Source organism: Oryctolagus cuniculus, chromosome 19 (assembly GCF_964237555.1).
Source record: "Oryctolagus cuniculus chromosome 19, mOryCun1.1, whole genome shotgun sequence".
In the NCBI taxonomy this organism is placed as follows: Eukaryota; Metazoa; Chordata; class Mammalia; order Lagomorpha; family Leporidae; genus Oryctolagus; species Oryctolagus cuniculus.
The window spans coordinates 33,455,935-33,475,823 of NC_091450.1; the positions used below are offsets into that span (position 1 = coordinate 33,455,935).

The 19,889-nt window shown below is 60.1% G+C and overlaps 1 protein-coding gene across 4 annotated transcripts in view; it reads right to left on the reverse strand.

Moving 5' to 3' along the window:
• Positions 1-288: 288 nt before the first annotated feature.
• The window catches only part of CRAMP1 (cramped chromatin regulator homolog 1), a 56,459-nt gene continuing 36,858 nt past the window's right edge, over positions 289-19,889 (reverse strand). For 2 of the 4 annotated variants that reach the window (XM_051830291.2, XM_051830289.2), the window contains exons 7-21: positions 19,797-19,882; positions 19,280-19,403; positions 18,846-18,927; positions 17,380-18,498; positions 14,571-14,748; positions 12,948-13,129; positions 12,787-12,861; positions 11,033-11,114; positions 10,230-10,334; positions 9,829-10,007; positions 9,208-9,276; positions 8,568-8,802; positions 7,535-7,699; positions 5,222-5,367; positions 289-3,267 (exon numbers count right to left, since the gene is read on the reverse strand). In XM_051830291.2, coding sequence (XP_051686251.2) covers positions 3,103-3,267; positions 5,222-5,367; positions 7,535-7,699; positions 8,568-8,802; positions 9,208-9,276; positions 9,829-10,007; positions 10,230-10,334; positions 11,033-11,114; positions 12,787-12,861; positions 12,948-13,129; positions 14,571-14,748; positions 17,380-18,498; positions 18,846-18,927; positions 19,280-19,403; positions 19,797-19,882 — 2,992 coding nt within the window. In that variant the 3' untranslated portion in view covers positions 289-3,102. The remainder of the gene's footprint in view (positions 3,268-5,221; positions 5,368-7,534; positions 7,700-8,567; positions 8,803-9,207; positions 9,277-9,828; positions 10,008-10,229; positions 10,335-11,032; positions 11,115-12,786; positions 12,862-12,947; positions 13,130-14,570; positions 14,749-17,379; positions 18,499-18,845; positions 18,928-19,279; positions 19,404-19,796; positions 19,883-19,889) is intronic. The other 2 variants (XM_070064137.1, XM_051830290.2) reach the window with 2 other exon arrangements.

The following is a 19,889-nucleotide window of genomic DNA, read 5'->3' on the forward strand; positions in this document are numbered from 1 at the left end:
CTCGCAACTAATTGGCCGAAGCAGCCGCCACTCCCCGCGTCGGGCGCTGCCACTGGGCCGCGGGCTGGCCCGCCCCCCATCACGAGGCTCATTCCCCGGGGCGCGAGGCCGGGAGCCGGAGGGGTTCGCGCGTGCCGCAGCGTGCTGAGCAGGAAGCGAAGACCAGGGTGGGGCGCCCGCGCCCTGTCCAGAACCGGCGAGACGCCCCCGGCCCCAGCCGCACCTGTCCACGCCTCTGCCCGGCTCCTCACCGGGGCACCGTCATTACAAAAGCACAAACGAATCATCTGATCAAGTATTAGTATGTATTTATGCACAATAAAAACATTTACAAGTTGAACTGGAAATTTAAACAGAAGTTTAACAGCTTTTGTTTATTAAATAACCAAAACACCTTTTATTCCCAAAATTGGTAAAGAATAAATAATATAATTTACAATATGGTACAAAAAATAATCGAGAAGGGCAGGCATTCTGCTTTATACATACACTGTGTATTTATAATCTATAAAACAAATTCACATCTCAAACAGCCGAAAACCTCCGATGATATGGCTTAACGATTATAAAAGGAAGTAGCAGTGAGTTCCGCCGCCCAGAACACAGCTCCGGGGCCTGCACCCGGGGGGAGGCCTGCAGGGCTGGCCCCACGCCCCGGACGGGTGGGGGTGACAGCTGGCAAAGGCGGACAGTGGGGCTCCTTCCTCTGAAGATCAATCGCTTCCTTCCCAAGACAAAGTGCGCTGCCTCCTGAGGGAGCTCGGAGCTTCAACAGAAAACGCAGCTGTTCTGGTCTCTCGAATCCCACGCCTTCCACAGTCTGATCTGAAGAGGCCACGGGCCCCGCGAGGCCCTGGGGTGGCGTGGCAGAGTGGAGCCTGCAGGCTGGCTGAGGAACTGTCCCCACAGACCCCCACTCCCTGAGCAAGCAACCCAAGGCGGACAGAGAGCCTTGCTGTCAAAGGCTCCGGTCGGCCCTGCGTCGCCGCGCACTCACAAGACCTGAGGCCACACCAGCCTCACTCCCCCAAGATGGATCCGGGTGAAGATCCCTGACTGGGGAAAAGCTTTTCCGAGACCCACCTCCTCTTAACCACGGTCTGTTCCCTCGCACAAAGGGAGCCGGGTTCGCAGGGAGGCCGTCAGCACTGCGGGGCAGGGGGGGCCTCGCGCAGGGCCCGTGTTGCACGTGAATCTCCATTCAGACGGGCAGAACAGCACCCATTGTTTTTCTGCCGCAAAGGACAGCACTTCCTGTGAACAAGGGCAAGCCAACCGAGACCCCCCCTCAGCTCCACGGGGTGTTACTGCAGAACAGGCTCTGCTTGGGTGACCCGGAGCAGGTGCTGGGAGAGCCGCCCCTGTGCCTTCCCTCCTCTGCTTTGGGAGTGTGCACACACATCCGAGTGGAGATCTGAAGACCCTCGCCCGGCCCAGAGACCCCGCCCGCTCCTGTTCTGCTGCAGGCTTGGAGCCTGACCTCTGACCTGACTGAAGCCTAGGGGGGCCGCAGCACCTGGGGGTGGGGGGACAGACTGCACCACCCACGCTGCCTGTGTCCCAGCCCACTCCTTGCTTTTCACACCAGCTCCCTTCTGCACTGCAGATGGGCAGAGAAGCCAGAGGAGCGGCAGTGGCGTCTGGGCGGGGCGGCAGCGGGGCTCAGGAAAGCCCCATCAGTGCTGGCTCTCAGCCACATTGTCCAGGGCTGGACAGTGACTTGGGTGCTGGGACCCCCTGAGGCTGATGATGCAAAGGAGCCCTTGACAGCCTCACTCTGAGCAAAGCCTGGACGTGGGGCCATCTGCGGTAATGACCACTGCCACTAAACGCGGCTACAGGAGGCCGACCAGCAAAAGGACACGGGCTTGGGAGCTTGGATGACACCCAGACGTCTGGACTTTGCCGAGGTTCCCTGAACAGGAGAGCAATGGAGGTCTCAGGGAAAGGCACACGTGAGGCTCCTGGGCATGCCGAGGACGCCATCCACGCACTGGGCACACGGGAGGCTCCCGGCACGCCGAGGACGCCATCCACGCACCGGGCACACGGCAGGCTCCCGGCACGCCGAAGACGCCATCCAGGCACCGGCACACGGGAGGCTCCCGGCATGCCGAGGACGCCATCCACACACCAGGCACACGTGAGCCTCCCGGGCACACTGAGGACGCCATCCAGGCACCGGCACATGGGAGGCTCCCGGGCACAGGCACACGGCGCACCCGTGTCACGGAGGAGCAGGTGCTGCGCAGAGGCAGGATTGTCCCGGCGCCAAGGGGAATGCAGGAACGGCTCAAGAGCTTGCCCGGTGCTCAGGGCCGCCCCAACGTGGCGCAGTGACGTCTCATGACTAAGAAACTTGCAGATGGACCGTGGGAGGAAACAAGCTGAGCACAAGAAACGCGCGCACCAGGGCGGGAGGGTCTAGGAGTGCGCACAACCTGCCCCGAACCTGCTCTTCCCCTTCCTGTTAAGTCAGTTCACAGCGCCCAGATCGGGGGAAAGGACCAGAATACTGGGGGACGGTTCTGGCCACACCGCCTGGGACCCTCCTGCTGCCCTGTGATCAGTGTCCCCTCAAGTACTTGTGGTCTCAGGGAGCAGACACCTCCAGGCACGGGCCTGGCCACGCCCTCTGTACCCCAACATCACTCTGCGGAAGGCAGCCCAACTGTGGCACAGGTTTGGCAGAAAGCAAGCAGCAGCAGCCAGGAGCAGAGAGGGGAGACCACCCCTCCCCAGGCAGCGACATCCCTGCCAAGGCACGCACCCCTTTCTGTAGGAAGAAAACCCACTGGAATGTCCAGCACCACAGTCCAGGGAGAGTGTAGACTGAAACCGGACACCACACCGATCCCAGCACGGGACCGGGATCTGCCGTCGTCGGGCGACCTCTGCAGCCCCAGCTGGTGGGGCATGACTCTGGACCGGCTGCTCCCACACGGTGCACGTTGCTCTGGGGTGCAGAGGTGCCTCTGTCACCCCATCCTCTGGATCCTGGGGTCGCTGTGTTCTCTCCAGTGTGGAGAGCGCCTCGCCCGCACACAAGGACGCCAGCCCATAAGCTCTCTGCAGCCTTCAGGAGGCCGTCATGAGGCTCGGTCACTGGGAGAGGTCACCAACAGGGGGGCCACCTCCACCACCGTCAAACAGAACCTCTCGGCGGCCCGGCTCAGTGACGGACAGCTCTTGGGCCAGGTCGTTGAACCGAGATATGTAATCAATGCTGTTTTCGTTCATCATGCACACCAGCTGGGAGTCCACCACCTGCAGGAGAGACGGACGGGCACAGTAAGTCACTGGCAGCTGGCTACCAAGGCAGGGCCTTCAGTGCAAGGCGGCTCTCTGGAGAGAGGACGGGGCTCTCCCACTGGCACGCCCTCCCCGCAGGCAGAGAACATCAGGGCGTCCTGTGTGCACCTGCCCTCCTCCCTCTGGCATTCAGGGTGCCTGCCGTGGGATTCGAGGGGTGCTCCCTCCTTGTGAGACTTAGGGGGGAAGACAATCCACACACCGAGGCAAATGGCATGAACCAAAGTGCAGGGATTGAGAAGGGTGAAGGGAAGGAAAGCAGAGTGAAGAGGGGGAGAGGTCCCAGGAGGGTGCTCCAGGGAGTGGGGATCTAGCAGAGCGTGGCAGTCACCCAGTGTGAGGCACACACACTCATCAGAGGTCGCAGACACCGCCCCTGGCTGCTCAGCCCACACAGGAACACGGTGGGCCTGAGATGCGGCATTTCCAACTGCAAGGCACTTCTGCAGCTGGTCTGCCGACCACCCCTTGCGGTTCTGGCCTGTTGTCTAGGGGTGCCGTTACCAGCATCCAGGCCCATAGGGTCCCTGCTGAGCAGTGAGTACAGAGACGGGGCGTCCTCTGAAAAAACACTCTGCGGCCAAGGGGGCTTCAGCGGTGCTACACTGTTGATGATGGGCCCCAAGTCCATTCATGTCACTGTGTTCACTTCTGTATTTTGTTCAAATTTCCAACCACGTCTCAGCCAGGCTCAGAGTTCTCCAAGCTTTCTTCAAAGTTTTTTTTTTTTTTTTTTTTTTTTTTGACAGGCAGAGTGGACAGTGAGAGAGAGAGAGAGAAAAGTCTTCCTTTTTGCCGTTGGTTCACCCTCCAATGGCTGCCACGGCTGGCGCTCTGCGGCTGGCACACCACGCTGATCCGAACGAAGGCAGGAGCCAGGTGCTTCTCCTGGTCTCCCATGGGGTGCAGGGCCCAAGCACTTGGGCCATCCTCCACTGCACTCCCGGGCCACAGCAGAGAGCTGGCCTGAGTGTGCCGGCGCCGCTAGGTGGAGGATTAGCCTAGTGAGCCGCGGCGCTGGCACTTTCTTCAAAGTTTATCCCATCAAGATTCATGACGGACGTCAGAGTCCGAGAAGCTGAGGCATCCTGGGCAACAGCTGCTTGGACCTCCGTATGCTCCAAGTTCCCGCAAGAATTCGACAACGGCACATTAAGGACACAGCAGGGCCTCAGTGACTTGGAGAGCCCGCCCTGGGAAACACAACTCCAGGAAGTCAGCAGCAGGCCCAGTCCCTCCAGGGGGCTCTTAGGGCTCCTTTCCCTCAGAGGAATGTACCTCCTCTCCTCTCTTAGGCGCTGCCCCTGCGGGCCTGGCCTGCCCACGGAGCAGACAGCCTGGTCAAAGAAGGGACCACGCACCGATCAAAAGAGCAGTTACGATGACACTTGGCCTCCACTTGGACACCTGCTGCGTGGGACCCCTACTGTCCTGCGCAGGGAAGGCGTACAGAGCGGAAGGAACACCGGTGCCTGCCTGCAGAGCCGTTCCCAGCTTCCTTTGCCAGGTGCGACACAGATGGGAGATGCCACTCCAGGGTAGTGTAGATAGCACAATGCTCATCACCACCCTGAACCCCCAGCTCAGGGGCCTAGATGATGTGCAGTCAAACATGGGCAAAGGATTCAGCAAGATCCAGCCCGGCTCTGGACGCCTTCACAGGCCTCGCTCTCCATCTCCCACGCTCTGATTCTTTACAGCTTGGCTGCTATCGTGGGGTCTGCCGCTGGCTGCCACGTGGAAGAAGACAACGGCCCAGTGTTACCAGACCTATCCATCCTCCAGATGCACACACCTAGTCAGTCACCTCTTGGTGAGTAGCTGGGAACGACCCGTCTGCAGGAGGGATCCAGGAACCTCCACAGCGGAGGCTGGGTGGTCGGTCTTGGACCTGAGGTAGCACACTTACCTCTGCGACATCCGCCAGGGACCTGGACACAAACGAGTCTCGTGAGTTTCCATCCAACAAACTGGGACCCAGCAAGGAGGTGCCGCTGTTGGTCCCGGCAGGGGTTGGCAGCATCTTCCGGCTCTTCTCTGGGGAGATGAAGCTCGCTGCCAAGAGAAGGCAAAGGGAGCGATCAGGAAGGCTCCTGAGGGAGGGTGGGCCAGCCCAGGCCCCTGCCGGCATCCAGCCCTACCCTCGTGCAGAGGACTTGGCGTGGAAGCTGCTCTCAGGAGGCCCTCCCCCAGCTCGCCAGGAGCCCCAACCCTGTGCTTATTCTCTGTGGCCAGACGGGCACAAAGGCTGTTCCCAACCTCTCCTAATGTGGTTTCACTCTGCACTAACCCCACCACTCTGTGACAATGGCAACCACTCACAGGTGCTGGCTCAACCCATACCTGCAAGACCCAGAGCCCCAGTCCCAGACAATCAGAGCTGATGAATTCACTATCTGTCCAACATGCCTGCCCCGGGGCTGCCTGCACCCTCGGGAACCAGGCCCAGACAACCTAACGGGAGCTCTTCCTGTGGAGGCAGCACCCACGCTTGCCTTCCCTAGCAGGTGCCTTCCCTCCATACCAACACCTGGCACCCCTGAGCAAATGGACAGTGGGGGCAGGGCACGTGAGCCCCCAACTCTCCGACCCGTGAGAGAACATGCCACTAGACAGCTGAAAGGCCCACTGGAGCGCCACACTGACCACCAAGAGTACAAATGGCCACCTGGGTGCATTAGTCACCCTTGGGACCCCCATGTCCTGTATCAAGGTGCCTGGTTCCAGTCCTGGCTACTTCATCCAATCCCGCTTCCTGCAAATGCACCTAGGAGGAAGTGGATAATGCCCGAGTACTTGAGCCCCTGCCACCCATGTGGGAGACACCACAGAGTTTCTGGCTCCTAGTTTCAGTCTAGCCCAGCCATTTGGGGAGTGAACCAACAAGTGAAAGTCTGTTTCTCTCTGTGTCTCTCCCGCTCTGTCACTCTTTTAAACAAATCTTATAAAAAGAAGGGGGGGTCAACTTTCTTCTCTACCTCAGTGAAAACATATACTGACCATCTGCATCTTCTCACACACAAGCTACATCTTTTTCTTTCTTTTTTTTTAAAGACTTATTTATTTATTTGAAAGTCAGAGTTACACAGAGAGGGAGAGGCAGAAAGAGAGAGAGAGAGGTCTTCCATTCAATTCCCAATTGGCCGCCAACAGCTGGAGCTGCACCAATCCAGAGCCAGGAGCCAGGAGCTTTTTCCAGGTCTCCCACGTGGGTGCAGGAGCCCAAGGACTTAAGCCATCTCCGACTGCTTTCCCAGGCCATAGCAGAGAGCTGGAGTGGAAGTGAAGCAGCCGGGTCTCAAGCCAGCGCCCATATGGAATGCTGGTGCTTCAGGCAGGGCGTTAACCTGCGGTACCACAGTGCCAGCCAGCCCCACAAGTTACATCTTTTTTTTTTTTTTTTTTTTTTTTTTGACAGGCAGAGTGGACAGTGAGAGAGAGAGACAGAGAGAAAGGTCTTCCTTTGCCGTTGGTTCACCCTCCAATGGCCGCCGCGGCCGGCGCACCGCGCTGATCCGATGGCAGGAGCCAGGAGCCAGGTGCTTTTCCTGGTCTCCCATGGGGTGCAGGGCCCAAGCACCTGGGCCATCCTCCACTGCACTCCCGGGCCACAGCAGAGAGCTGGCCTGGAAGAGGGGCAACCGGGACAGAATCCGGCGCCCCGACCGGGACTAGAACCCGATGTGCAGGCGCCGCTAGGCGGAGGATTAGCCTAGTGAGCCGCAGCGCCGGCACAAGTTACATCTGAAAGAAGTAAACTCAAGAGGTTGGTGCTGTGGCGTAGCATGTAAAGCCGCCACCTGCAGTGCCAGTATCCCATATGGGCACCAGTCTGAGTTCTGGCTCTCCACTTCCTATCCAGCTCTCTGCTATGGCCTGGGAAAGCAGTGGAAGATGGCCCAAGTGCTTGGGCCCCTGCACCTGCGTGGGAGACCCGGAGGAAGCTCCTGGCTCCTGGTTTTGGATCAGCACAGCTTGGGCCATTGTAGCCAACTGGGGACAATTTGGGAGTGAACCAGTGGATGGAAGACCTCTCTCTCTGCCTCTCCTTCTCTATGTAACTCTTTCAAATTAATAAATAAATCTTTAAAAAAAAAACTCAACTCAGAAAAAAACAAAGAAATAGAGACAGCCCCAGTAGGAGTGCGGCCGCAGAGTACAGAGAATCCAGTGTTCCCCAGACTCCAGCACCCGGTGGGTCCAATGAGAGACCCACACTCACCAAACAGGCTGCTAAGCGAGGAGTCTGTAGAGTCGCTGGGGTACCACTGAGGGTCATGGGTAGGGGACGCAATCCAGTTGGGCTGGGGGCTGCTGGACGGAGAGGGAGGACTCTTGGAGCTGTCACTGCCATTCAGTTTTGCTGGAGAGAGAGGGACCCCTTCACCTGTCAACCAAAGTCTCAAGTTAGTGAGGCCACGGGGGAGGGTAAGCAGCAGCCACTTCCCTGCCCACTACCAGGAAGGCAGCTGGTGGCACAGCTGTGCACAGCTGAATGGCAGAGACCCAGGAGATTATGGGGCCTCCGTGAGGATGGGGATGGAACAGGCTCCAGTGCAGAGGCCACAGAGGCCACCATGGGCCCCCCCGAGGATAGACCAGGCTCAGGTGCAGAGGGGTCGGAGAACACCATGGGTCCCCAGGAATGAACAGGTTTGGGTGCAGAGGGTCAGGGACGTGAGAGAGGCTTCATGCTGCCCAAGGATGCAGTGCAGGAGAGGTGATGGCAGCAACTGACACGAGCGAGCCAGGCCCTGCGCTGAGGGCAGCCCTGTGCAAAGGCACATTACTCCAAATTTCCAGCTGAGGAAATGGAAGGCCGGATGCTAGCTGGCCATGAACTGCATCTGTCTGAACCCACCACCTGAGACGACACCAGCAGGAAGCCAGGGCCTAGATGGGCATCAGTTCAGCCACTTCCGACACCGCAAAACCCGTGGGCTGTCTGCCAGGGCTCGGAATCCACCAGGAAGTGGCCTCTCAGATTCCCAGGCTTGAGAGGACTTGTGGGCCATCCCACTCTTGTCTCAAGGTCAGGAGCATCCTCAGGTCCTCCATGCACCTGACCCGTGTGCACGGCCCCCACCAAAACCAGGTGGCCAATACCCAATCCTCAAACGTGACAGCTCAGCTGGGACAGCCCAGCAAGGGCAGCAGAACACTCAGGCAGGAGACCAAGAGCCCTTGGCAGACCTGCATCTCCCTCTGCTGACGGGCAACCCGATTCCAGGTGCAGGAGGCCACTCCGTCCTTACCAAACTGGCTGGAGCTGATGGCGATCTCAATGATGGAGTCGCTGATCTGCGTGGCGGGCTCTCCCTGCGACAGCACATCCTCGGGCGGACCGGGCAGGGAGATGTCCAGCAGCGCAGAGACGTTGGGTGGAGAGAGCCGAGTGCTGGAACCCTCCGAAGAGGGAAGGGGTGCCGAGGGGCCGTTCTGGAGGTGAGCCTTGGGCAGCTCAGATAGGGAGAGAACAGGCGACTCCTGCTGGAGACAGGGACGCTCAGACAGGTGGCCGTGAGCACCCAGCCCCAAGTCGTCCTTGGTGGGCCAGGCAGTCAGAGTGTAGTGTAGTGAGCACAGAGCTGTCTCATCTCAGGTGAAAGCCGCTACGGCCACTCCTGTCTCCAAACCAGGAGACGGCAGCCCCTTGGCCAGGCCAGCAAAGACAGGTGACCACTGCCAACAGGACAGCTGCGGTTGCACAGGTGGAGAACGGGTACTGAGGGAGCCACCACCCCAGGGCCTCTGCCCCTCTGGCTCAGGAAACTCACTCCTTCCAGAGCTGGCACAGAAGGAGCCCTTCTCCAAGCGGGGAGCAAGGAGGTCTAGGGGTTCACTCACTGACCAGGAGCAGCGAAGGGGAAGATGCAGCCCCAAATCTCACCCTACCTGAAAACTGTCCGTCACTGGCTCCTGTCCAGGCCTCGAGGGGACACTGATGAAGGACTCCCCGGAGCCCTAGGGAAAACCAGGAACACAGTGAGCCGCCCACACAGGGCGCCAGAGCACAGGCCCAGAGGGAAAGCAAATGGAACGCGCCCTGGGTCAGAAAGGTGACTAAGCCACTTTGAGCGCGTGGCCACAGGCAGGCGTCCTGGAGTCCAGCCCACCCCACTGTTCTTGGCACGTCTCAAGCAGGCGGGGGCGGCGGGGGGGGGGGGGCCAAGAGCAGCGCAGCACCTAGAGACCTAGAGAGAGTGATAGCCGCGGCGGCGCACCACACTCTTCACTCCAACAGCGAAATGTTCCCTGACGCCCCAGCAGGAGCCCACCCCATGGCTGTGGTCACCCCTCAGACCAGGCGGCCCTTCACATACCCCCCAGCTCAGCTCGCCCGTGTCACACAGCAAGCCCCACCCACCCCGAGAGAGGCTCTGGGTGACCCTCCCACGGGCCACATGGGGCTCATCCATGCCTGGGCCTCCAGGGCCCAGCATGACCTCAGCCCACAGCCTGCACCCACCCTGGAAGCTGGTGGCCACACTGAAGAGCCCTTCAAAATAAACTCACCTGCACAGTGGGGACAGGGTCTTCACTCTGGTGGGTTCTGGCCGGGTCCTGACCTGGGACAGCAGCTGTCACCTTGTCTGAAGACAGTGGTGGGGTGCTCGGCAAGCCCTCGGCATCCACGATGGGCAGGGGGCTCCCGGGGAGGATGCCGGCACTTTTTGCAGCCAAGTCGATAGCACCTGCTCACAGAAACCATGACTCAGGGCTCTGTCCTACCAACGCCCCGGGGGCTGAGGGGCAGTTTCTCCGTCACATCGCATGTCCGTCTGAGAACCCAGGACTAGGCACTTTCTTTGATGGGTAACAAGACACTACAGTTGAAAGAAGAAAACTTTCAAAACCCTGTGACAGAATGCTACTCAGATACTCTGATGACAGGTGTCACCCACAGGCTAACTTACTGGCCAGAGGACTCGTGGCCTGGGGCGGCAGGGCCTTGGGCACAATTGGTCGGGACACAGCCGCTTTGCTCAGGGCAGACTGGATGGGCCGGAAGGAGCCTCTCCCTGTGAGAGCAAAGAGACAGCAGACAGTCAGTCCCACACAGCCACGTCTGCTCCCTGTACCACAGGACTGGAGGACCACTTTCACAGGGCTGAGCCATGCTGGATATGCTGGCCAAACGCTTGCCCTCAACATGGGAAGGTGGCCTGGATACCCCTGTGCCTCCCAGGAGCTGCTGAGAGGCTGTGGTCACCACTGTTGTCTTGCAGGAATGGCCCTTTAAGGAACTGCCAGCCTCCGAGGTGGTCAGGGTCTACCCTGCCACACCTTGTGTGGACAGCGGGCAGGACAGGAAGCAAAGACAACTGCACAGACCTCGCGGCAGGTGTGCTGTGAGCACTCAAACTGGTAGAGCCCACGGGCACAGTGTGCCTCAGCAGGAGCCCTGCCTGTGCAGGGGTCACTGCACAAGCCAGGCCCCACTGGATCCAAACACCAGCGAGTGATCCACCTGGATCACACCTGCTCCACAAAGCGCTTGGCCAGACACTACCGGCAGCAACCAGACAGATGCCGCGCCGGAGATCTGAGGAAGCTCCCAGGCCACACCGAGGCCACACCCCCAGGTCTCCCAGGGGGTCATCCTGCTGGCACCGGCAGCCTGTGAGTAACAACGAGAACAGGGCAGCACACTGCCTCTGCAGGAAGGGCCACACTCAGGGAGCAGGAGGGACACCAGCCCAGAAAAGCCCGTCCTTACCAGTTATGGAGGAGTTAGACAGGATGGAGAAGGAGCAGACATTATGGGACTGGCTTTCAGACGGTCTAGGAAGCAGCATTCTCTGCAGAGGAAAATCGCCAACAGTCAAGGTGATGAGAAGACACCAATGCCACACATGACCCCAGAAGCTGGATTCCAAAGAAATACTCCCAGTAGGAGGGAGAGGAGTGTGACGGGATGAAGGTTCTTGTTCTGAAGCCAGTGATACAAGGGCTCGCAGGACAGTCTGAGACCCTAAGCCCCCAAATGCTGGGTCCCTTCTGAAATGCGTGAGGGGTCGACATCTCCCCGAGAGCACTGGAGGCCTGTCACAAGCCTCCCTCACCCAGAGTCTCTGCAGGACTTAGCAGCCAGTGAGGACGGCCTGAGGGGCCTTCCCAGCAGGGCTCCTGGAGCCATGGTGACGACCACTGAGAATCAAATCAGATGGACCAGCAAGACTGCTGGCAGTCCAGACAAAACTGACCAAGGAGGGCCTGTGTCATCGACAGGCCGCAGGGCGCCCCCGGGCACACAGCTGCTGCTCTCTGCCCCAGATAAAGGACCTGGGGCTCATGGGGACATAGCCTCAGCCCCAGGAGAAGCCCATGGTATGGGTGCTGGCAGACAGCAGCAGCACCAACCACGTGCAGACACACGTGTTCTGGGCCTCTTTGTCCCAAAGGCTAAGGCAGGGCTTGGCATGCTTTCAGCGTTTCGGGCTTTGGGGCCACACTCGTGTTGTGCCCTGGTAGAGGGAAATGAATGACATGACTGTGGCTGCGCAAACGCATTAAGTGGGGAGAACACACACTGCCCCATCCCACGTATGGAAGTGCCCGCCCGCAACAGGCAAGTCCTTTAAGACAGGAAGCGGAGTAGCGGCTGTCAGAGGGTGGAGGGGAACAAGGAGAGTTAAGGGCACAGTGCCCCCCCAGAGTGAGGAAAATGTTCTGGGATGACACAGCTGATGGTCACACCACCTTGTAAACTACTAGAAAATGAACTGTACACCTCACTGTGTGAACTCCAGGACAGATGGAGCATCTACCAATGAAACTGTCTTACATGACAGAACAATGGACAGGCCGGATCTGGCCCCTGGGCCATAGTTCCCAACCCTGGACTAAACAGCCACAAAGCTCACACTCTGCCCTTTGGTGTTCTCCCATCTCTGGCGCCCAACACAAACAGCACCAGACTGAGCGTGTCTCCTTCTCCCAGGCCCCACTGTGCAGTCCCCCACTTCTCAGTGAGTGAACCTCCAGAGAAAGAACGCTGCTAAGGCTCTGACGTGAAGAGCTGCTCGTGAACCCACAGACACGGTCCCGACTCCCCACGGGCAGTCAGTTCAGCCTCACTTCCGCCATCAGTTTCCTCAGAACACTCTCTCCCATGTGGCTCCACATGGGGGCCCACGTCCTGTATGGGGGCACAGCAGAGGCCCGGCCTCTGGCCAACTGCTTTGGGAACGGATTGTTTGTACACAGATGTCCTGAGGGTCCTCCAGAGATCCCAATCTGCGGCGCTCTTGGACCCGAACCCCAGAACTCTATCTGCCCTGCGGGGGGTCTTCACCGTGGTCTGAAGACCCCTCTGCTCACAGGTACATGAGGTTCACTGCTAATACTTTGTTCTTATTCACAGGACGGAGGCAGAGCACGGCTTTCCGTGTTTGACCCCAACCAAGAGACACAGGAGAAAGGCTGTGCGCCTTGGCCAGCCCAGCCACTGGGGCTGCCAGAGGCTCTGACCTGGACCACCAGAGGCTTGCGCAGGTGGCGCTTCCGCAACTTCCGGGGCTTTGGCAGGAAGAAATCCGACTGCATCTGCAAGGGAAACAGCACACAGCCTGAAGGTGCGCTCTCCCCAGCACCAGCAGGGGTGAGGGCAGGGGCGGGCAGGCGGCACTCACGCTGATGGAGTTCAGATGCTGCCTGAAGCTCAGCTCCGCTTCTTTACTGGGAGAGAAGAGCTTCCCGTGCCGACTATTAGGGGGCAGAGTTGTAGGGACAGCAAAAAGGCCACCATCTGAGTCACCGCTGCCTGTGCTGGAGGGACCCGCTACCAAGAGCGGCCGTGGAGGGTTTCTCAAACCTGGGAAAGGAGAAGGAAGGGGGTGGCAGTTGCCCCGTAGCAGAGCCAGGGGAGGAGATCCAGAAAGGGATTCTTGGATAACCTGCTCAGTTTTCTGAAAACTTCCTAAACAAGGCATCTTCAGAAAGTTCACAAACACTTGATCTATGGAAAAAACTACACATGAATCTGTGAAGATTTTGCACCCAAAACCCTATCTTTTCATTCCACTCCCCATCTCCGCCCCGAAGATGGCTTTCCTGTCTCTCCCAATGAAATTCTTGTTCCCATTTTGACTGGACAAGAGGTCTCCTGGAGGGGACAAAAGCACTTCAGCACTGGCTCGGTGCCTGGTGGGTAGGCCAGACGCCATCCAAGATGCTTCAGAGCGGATAGGCCTCTCAGGAACGGGAGGCCTCCGGCACTCCACAGGGAACACAGCCAGGGACATTCTCCAAACAGACATCACTTTGGAGAACGAGGACAAACCAGGACATGACACCTGCTCAGACAACAAGCTACTGGATTTTTGGTGTGCCCAGCCACCCCCGCCTGCTGACTCCCTGAGAGCAGAGGGAGGCTGTTTCTTCGGCAGCCCCAGGATATACAGCAGGTATCAGAGCAGAGAGCCAGTGCTGGGGCTGAACTTGCGGATACCCAGAACCACACAGGCACTAGAGGAGAACACCACAGCAGTGTCAAGAGGCCTCCCGGCAAAGGCCAGGACGGGAAGTCCCGGGCCCTGGTCCTCAGCTGTCCGCCACCTGCCAGGTCATTCTTCTCTCACCACAATGGCCTTGGGAAGGACCACATGCCTTCAGGATGAGCCCAGCACACATTCGGCCCCTGCGGCACCCACCTCTTCTGGTGGAGAGAGGTGCCCAGGGCTCACCTGGTGGGGGGGAGCCACACTAAGTATCTAAGTTCTTATTCTACCTTTAAAATTCATGTGGAAGTCGCCCTTTTAGCCACACCCATCTGTTACATAAAAACACCAAGAGTTAAAACAGTGCAAATAATGCCACAGTGAAAAGTGCCTTGCTTATCTTGGGGGTCTCAGGCCCTGGTCTCACAACTCAGGAAGCCTGATTTCAAGGCTTCTTGGATACAACTGAGGTAGGGGTGCTGCGGCTGCAGGTCCCTGCAGCCTGCCTTCCGGCACCTGTGCAAGCTGTGCAGTGTCTGTAACGGCACGCTGCCTCACCGCACTGTCTGAGATGCAGAGGGAGTGGTTGTAGGTTCAGGAAAACCAGCCGTCCTCAGAGCTAGAAGCCCCCAAATCTGCACAGCACAGAGATCTTTCCTGGTCTCATGAACCAAGAACCTCAAACTGACCAGGCTGGCAAAGGCCCCATCCTCTGCTTCTTGCTGGCCCCAGCACCTCCCAACCCAGGCCCCATGTTACTGCCCAGCTGCTGGACCGTGGCTGACCAGGGAGCAGGGCGGGCCGCGGGAGCCTCACCTGAGGAGCAGGCCGTGGGGCCCGGCGGGAAGGTCTTGCTGCCACGGAGGGTGGACTGGTTTCGAGGGCAGCGGGGGCTCCGAGAGCTCATGGTCACCATCTTCCCCGGGGGGGTCATCGACTGCTCCTCCTGGGCAGGCCTCATGGAGGCTGTGGACACAGCACTTGCTTCTGGAGCCTGGACATAAATGGGTCAATGATATCCACGCTAAGCACACGGAAATGCTCTGAAGCGAGTACCCCAAGAAGCATGAGGAGGCCCTCAAGAGTTCAGGAGGTGGGGCCGGCGTTACGGCACCGCAGGTAGAGCCCAGGACTGCAACACCAGCATCCACAGGGATACTAGCTCATGTCCCAGCCGCTCCACTTCTGATCCAGCTCCCTGCTAACAACCCGGGACAGGCAGCAGAGGATGGCCCAAATGTTTGGGCCCTATACCCATGTGGGAGACCTGGATGAACTGTTGGCTTCGGCATGCCCCGGTGCTGGGCACTGTGACCATTTCGGGAATGAACCAGTACTCAGATTCTCCAAATAAATAATCTTTAAAAAAAAATCATGGGGGAAAAAAAAGATTCAGAAGGTGACCAGGCCTCACAAATCCCACTTCCAAGATGGTAAAGGTCAAGGGTCAGGCAGAGACTTCAGCATCCCTCAGTGACTCAGCGATAGTCTGGGAGACCACGAGAGCAGCCCCTCCCCACTCAAGAGACCCCTCCTGCAGCTCCCGTCTGTGTGCGAGGGCAAGGACTGAGGACAGGTGTGGTCAGAAGAGTAATCCTACAGCGAAGGGAGATGGGGAGCGACCAAGGCCTGAAGCCGCCTGGCTGGTCTTTGCCTGCTCTGCCCAGTGCGGGCACTGCGGGGTGAGGGTAGCGCCTTGCCTCTTAGAGAAGCTGGATTCAAAGGCCGGCCTATGACCAACACAAAGGCCACTTCAGTCAGAGGCAGCCGGAGTCCTGCAGCCCCTGGCACAGACGCTGGCACGAGGATGGCCGTCCTCGCTCGCTCTGTGCTCACCTGGCACCCGTGCTGCCCCTGGGGAAACCTGGCAGGAGGCTCGGCTTCTCAGATCTCCTGCTGCTGCTCCAGGCCCTGCCGAGAGCCCCCACGCCAGGCCTTCGGTAGCCCAGGCCCCGTCACAGCCCCACGCCTCTCCACGGGCCCTACCAGGGTTCTGGAGCCCTTCTACATCTCAGCCTTCAGGGACTAGGGCCTTGTGACACACTTGCTGTGACAGTTCCCCTGAACAGGAAGTGGCAGTGTGGGGAGAAACACAGGACAGGCTGTCCATCTCTGTCCCAAGGCCTCCAACCTCAGCCCAGGCCCCTGGGACTGCTCCAGACCCTTCTAACAAGCTCCAGGTGACGGTAATGCTTCTGGCCAGGCCCCTGCCCTGAGCGTCACGGCTCCCAGGCTCCTGCCTGCCAACCCCTGCAGCTGGTTCTCCACCCAACCCACTTCCTCTTGCAGCTGACGGCAGGGGTTGGGCCTCCACCATGTTCCAGATCTCCCATTAACTCCAGTGGCCTCCTCCAGAGCCTTGGACACTTCACATCTCCTAACACCCCCACGGTAAACTTGAGACACTCAAACTCCATCTGCCTGCTTCCACTCACTGACCCCAACCACTCTGCGGCCAGGCACAGCCAGGGGCTACCTCCACTAACAGGCCCGATCTCGGGGTGCCTGAGGCTTAGGCCCAGCCCCCAGAAGACATGTGAGAACCCCTGACAGCAGTGTGGAGAGCACTGGCAGGGGCACAGCTGGAGAAGGGCAGAAGTCACCATGTGCACCAAGGGCAGGCAGGTGCGGGCGCCACGTGGCTGGAGCGCAGGCAGCTGGGGAATCACACCAAGCGCTCAGTGCCTGGAGCGCCCATCCCCACAGGACACACTCAGCCTTCCATGTGGCCCGGAACACGAGACTGCTGTCAGCTACACAGCGCACTCCCCAGGGACTCCCCAGGGAACACTGGCTGCAGCTTCCATGCCTGCTCCTGCATTCGTCTAAACCCCGCGTACACAACGCCGTCTCGGGACCTCGGGCCTCGGTCTGGCTCTCCTGCGCTCGGGAGACCCCATGTGTACTCGAGACATGAAGGACAGGGAAACCCCTTCAGCAGGGCCGCCTGCGGCCAGTCTGCGGGCTCTGCGGACCACCTCCTGGTAAGCGTCACACGCTGGTCTTCCCCATGCCCCCAGCACACGCCTCCAGCAAGGGTCCCCACTGCTGACCTCGGTTCTGGAACAGTAACCGCTCTCTCTGGCATCACCACGCATGGCCTGCACCGCAGCAGGCTCGACCTGCCCCTCCCCTGCAGAAACCTGCTAGGTTTTTCGGACAACTGACCTCACCGCTGCCCTCACACTGCCCACACGCCCTTCAGCCTGCACGCGCAAGGCCTGGCAGACTCCCAGGCACGGACAGGACCAGAGCACAGCCTGTCACTGTCATCCTCTTCGGAGCCCCACAAGATCAGCCCTGCATCCCACTGTGTTCCCCAGGCCTCGCAGGGAAAGATCCTGACCCAAGAGAAAGCAGCATGGCTGGCAAAGGGCCTCCGCCTCGTTACGTGGGGCCCTGCTCCCCTGCCCCGTGGTCGCTGCCTGCTGGCCACGGAACTCAGCTTGGGAGCGGACATGAGCAGCCCCACAGGACAGGCCCAGGGGCTGACCTCAGGGGAGAGGAGTGGACATGAGCAGCCGCGCAGGACAGGCCCGCCCACTTACAGCTTGGGGCTGACCTCAGGGGAGAGGAGTGGACATGAGCAGCCCCGCAGCCCCGCAGGACAGGCCTGCCCACTTACCAGCTTGGGGCTGACCTCAGTGGAGATGAGCCTCAGGAGGCAGCTGAGGAGCCGCTGCCTGTGGACAGCGGGCGGGGAGCCGGGGCGGCCCTCGGGGCCCAGCACGGCCAGCCAGTCGTACTCCAGCTGCAGCTTGCTGGGCTTGCCCATCATGAGGTAGACTTCGGCCAGCGTAAGGCTTTCGGAGGTCTGCAGGTTCCAGCCCTCCTCCCGGAGCTGCTGGGCCAGCCGGCTGGCCGGGAGCTCCTTCGGGGGCCTGGTGGGAGGGGGCTGTCCCTGAGGCGGTGGCTCCGAGAGGCTTCCCTTCTCCCTGGGCTCCTCCACGGGCGTGTCTGGGCAGTCTTTAGTGCAAACGTCTGGTGGGAGCCCAGGGCCGGGCAGAGGCTCTGGGCCAGGTGGGATGAAGTCGGCAGCCTCCTCACCGCCGGGGACACGCGTCTCTGGGGAAGCGGCCGCACTCGGAGGAGGGGGCTCCCTCCCAAGCCGTGAGTCCGCACAGCGGCACTGCTCCGGGACGATGAGGTCCTGACAGGACTTCAGGTAGCGGGGCAGCGGGTCGAGGAGCGAGAGCTCGTCATCCAGGTCTGGTAGCTGGCCACAGGTACATGGCAAGGACCCTGGCTCCCGCGTGGGGCCATCCCCACTGTCAGCCAGGGCCCGGGAGGTCTTCTCAAGCTGCACCCCCACCTCCTGGTGCCCAGGGGAAGGCCTGTCAGTGGCGTCTGGGCTGCTCAGGCATGGTGCAGCCCCCTCCCCAGGACCACTTTCGGGGGAACTCTCTCCAGAGCTCTGTGAGGCATCGGTGGGAAGAGGCCGCCCCCCACCCTTGCCCTCGGCACCGCTGCGAGGGCACTTCACCTGGCCTCGGGCTGTCCCCTGCCCGCTCTGGATGCCCAGGATCTGGGCGGGGGGCAGCGTGTGAGTGTCCTTTGAGTTCTGCTTGCACCGGCCGCCCTCCTGCCAGTGCACGGTGCAGAAGGCCTTGGAGTGCACCACGCGGGCCACGCCGGGCAGCGGTGTCAGCGTGCAGTTCTCGCCTGGGAACAGGTGCAGGGTCACCCTTTCCTGTGCTGGTGTGCTGCACGGGCCCTGCACCTGATGCTCCTCCAGCGTCTTGCGCTGAACACACCGTCAAGGAACCACCCCAACAGCGCACCCACCCTGCAGGGCAATGAGAGCGAGGCTGCCCCACACCGTCAGTGCTGGGGTCACGCACCCTTTCCTCACGCCAACCCCGGGCAACGTGCACCTGTCAGTCACCTTGCGGACCTGGGGAATGGGCAGGGCCAGCCCAGCGACATCAAAGAGGCATCAAAATGGGTCCCTCAGCCACATCCCATGGGCCAGGTGTCTGACCACACAGACTGGGGCTGTCCAGGCCCAGGGAAGGCTCTGGTTTTAGTTCTAACTCCACATCACAACCCATGGGGCCCACACCCGAGCAGCAGATGTCAGGAAAAAGATACAATCCGCACTTCGTGCAGCGCCCACTTCTGCTTCAGGAACTCGATGAGACTGGAGACCTTGCGGTGCAGCTCCACAATCATCCTGCAGACGACAGGGCGTGAGGCTCCCACAGGCCTCGGGAGCCACCGGGCTGCAGACTTAGCGTCTAACCTCAGCTCTGACACGAGAAATGCCGAGAGGGACAGCGGGGCTTTGTGGAGACGGTAAGGAAGAGTTTGGAGCTGCCCTTCCTTCCCACAATTCTTAGCGAGCCCTCAAGAGGGTCCCAGCTGTGCCCCAGACCGCTGGAGTCCCAGGACCCCATGCCAATGCCTTCCCGCACCCCACCGTCCTCACGTGCTGCTCTCACAAGAGGGTATGTGAGGGAGGGCCACACACGGCCCCTAGAGCCCTGTCCAGGCGCTGACGGCCTCCACGCGCACGGCCAGGGTACCTGAGGCGCGGGTTCTGAGCAAGGCTCTGCACGCGGGCCCACGCGTGGTTGTTCCGTGGCTGGAGCTCCACAGGAACTTTGAGGGGTAGGCGCACTGGCTTCTGGTCCTCCTCGTCACTCAAGCCTACGACAGGGACGGAACAGGTCAGTTCAGCATGTGCCCGCTGACAGTCAGACAGCTGTGGGCAGAGACAACTGGGTGGCGGAGAGACCCTGACAGAGGAGGGAGGAATGCCAGACCACCCACACTCTGCAAAGGCAGGCCACAGACCAGGCCACGAGACACTCCAGGCAGTGGCTCAGGGCTCACTCTTTCTAGATGTCCCACGGCTTCTAGTTAAGCTGGACTTACAGAGTGGACATGCTGCTGGAACCAGGAGCTTCCAACTCCAGAGCTGTCCACTCACGGGACTGGGATTACAGACTCAGACACAGAAGAGCACAGCTCAGCCTGTCCATCGCGCTGTGGAGCACGCAAAGGCCAGCTGTGGTGTGGGGCTGCAGGACGCTCACGTACCGTCAGGGTCACAGAGCTTCTTCAGAGCCCGACACATGGGTGCTTTGATCCGCAGATTTCTCCCCTTGTAGCGCACTGTCGTAGCCCTGGGGA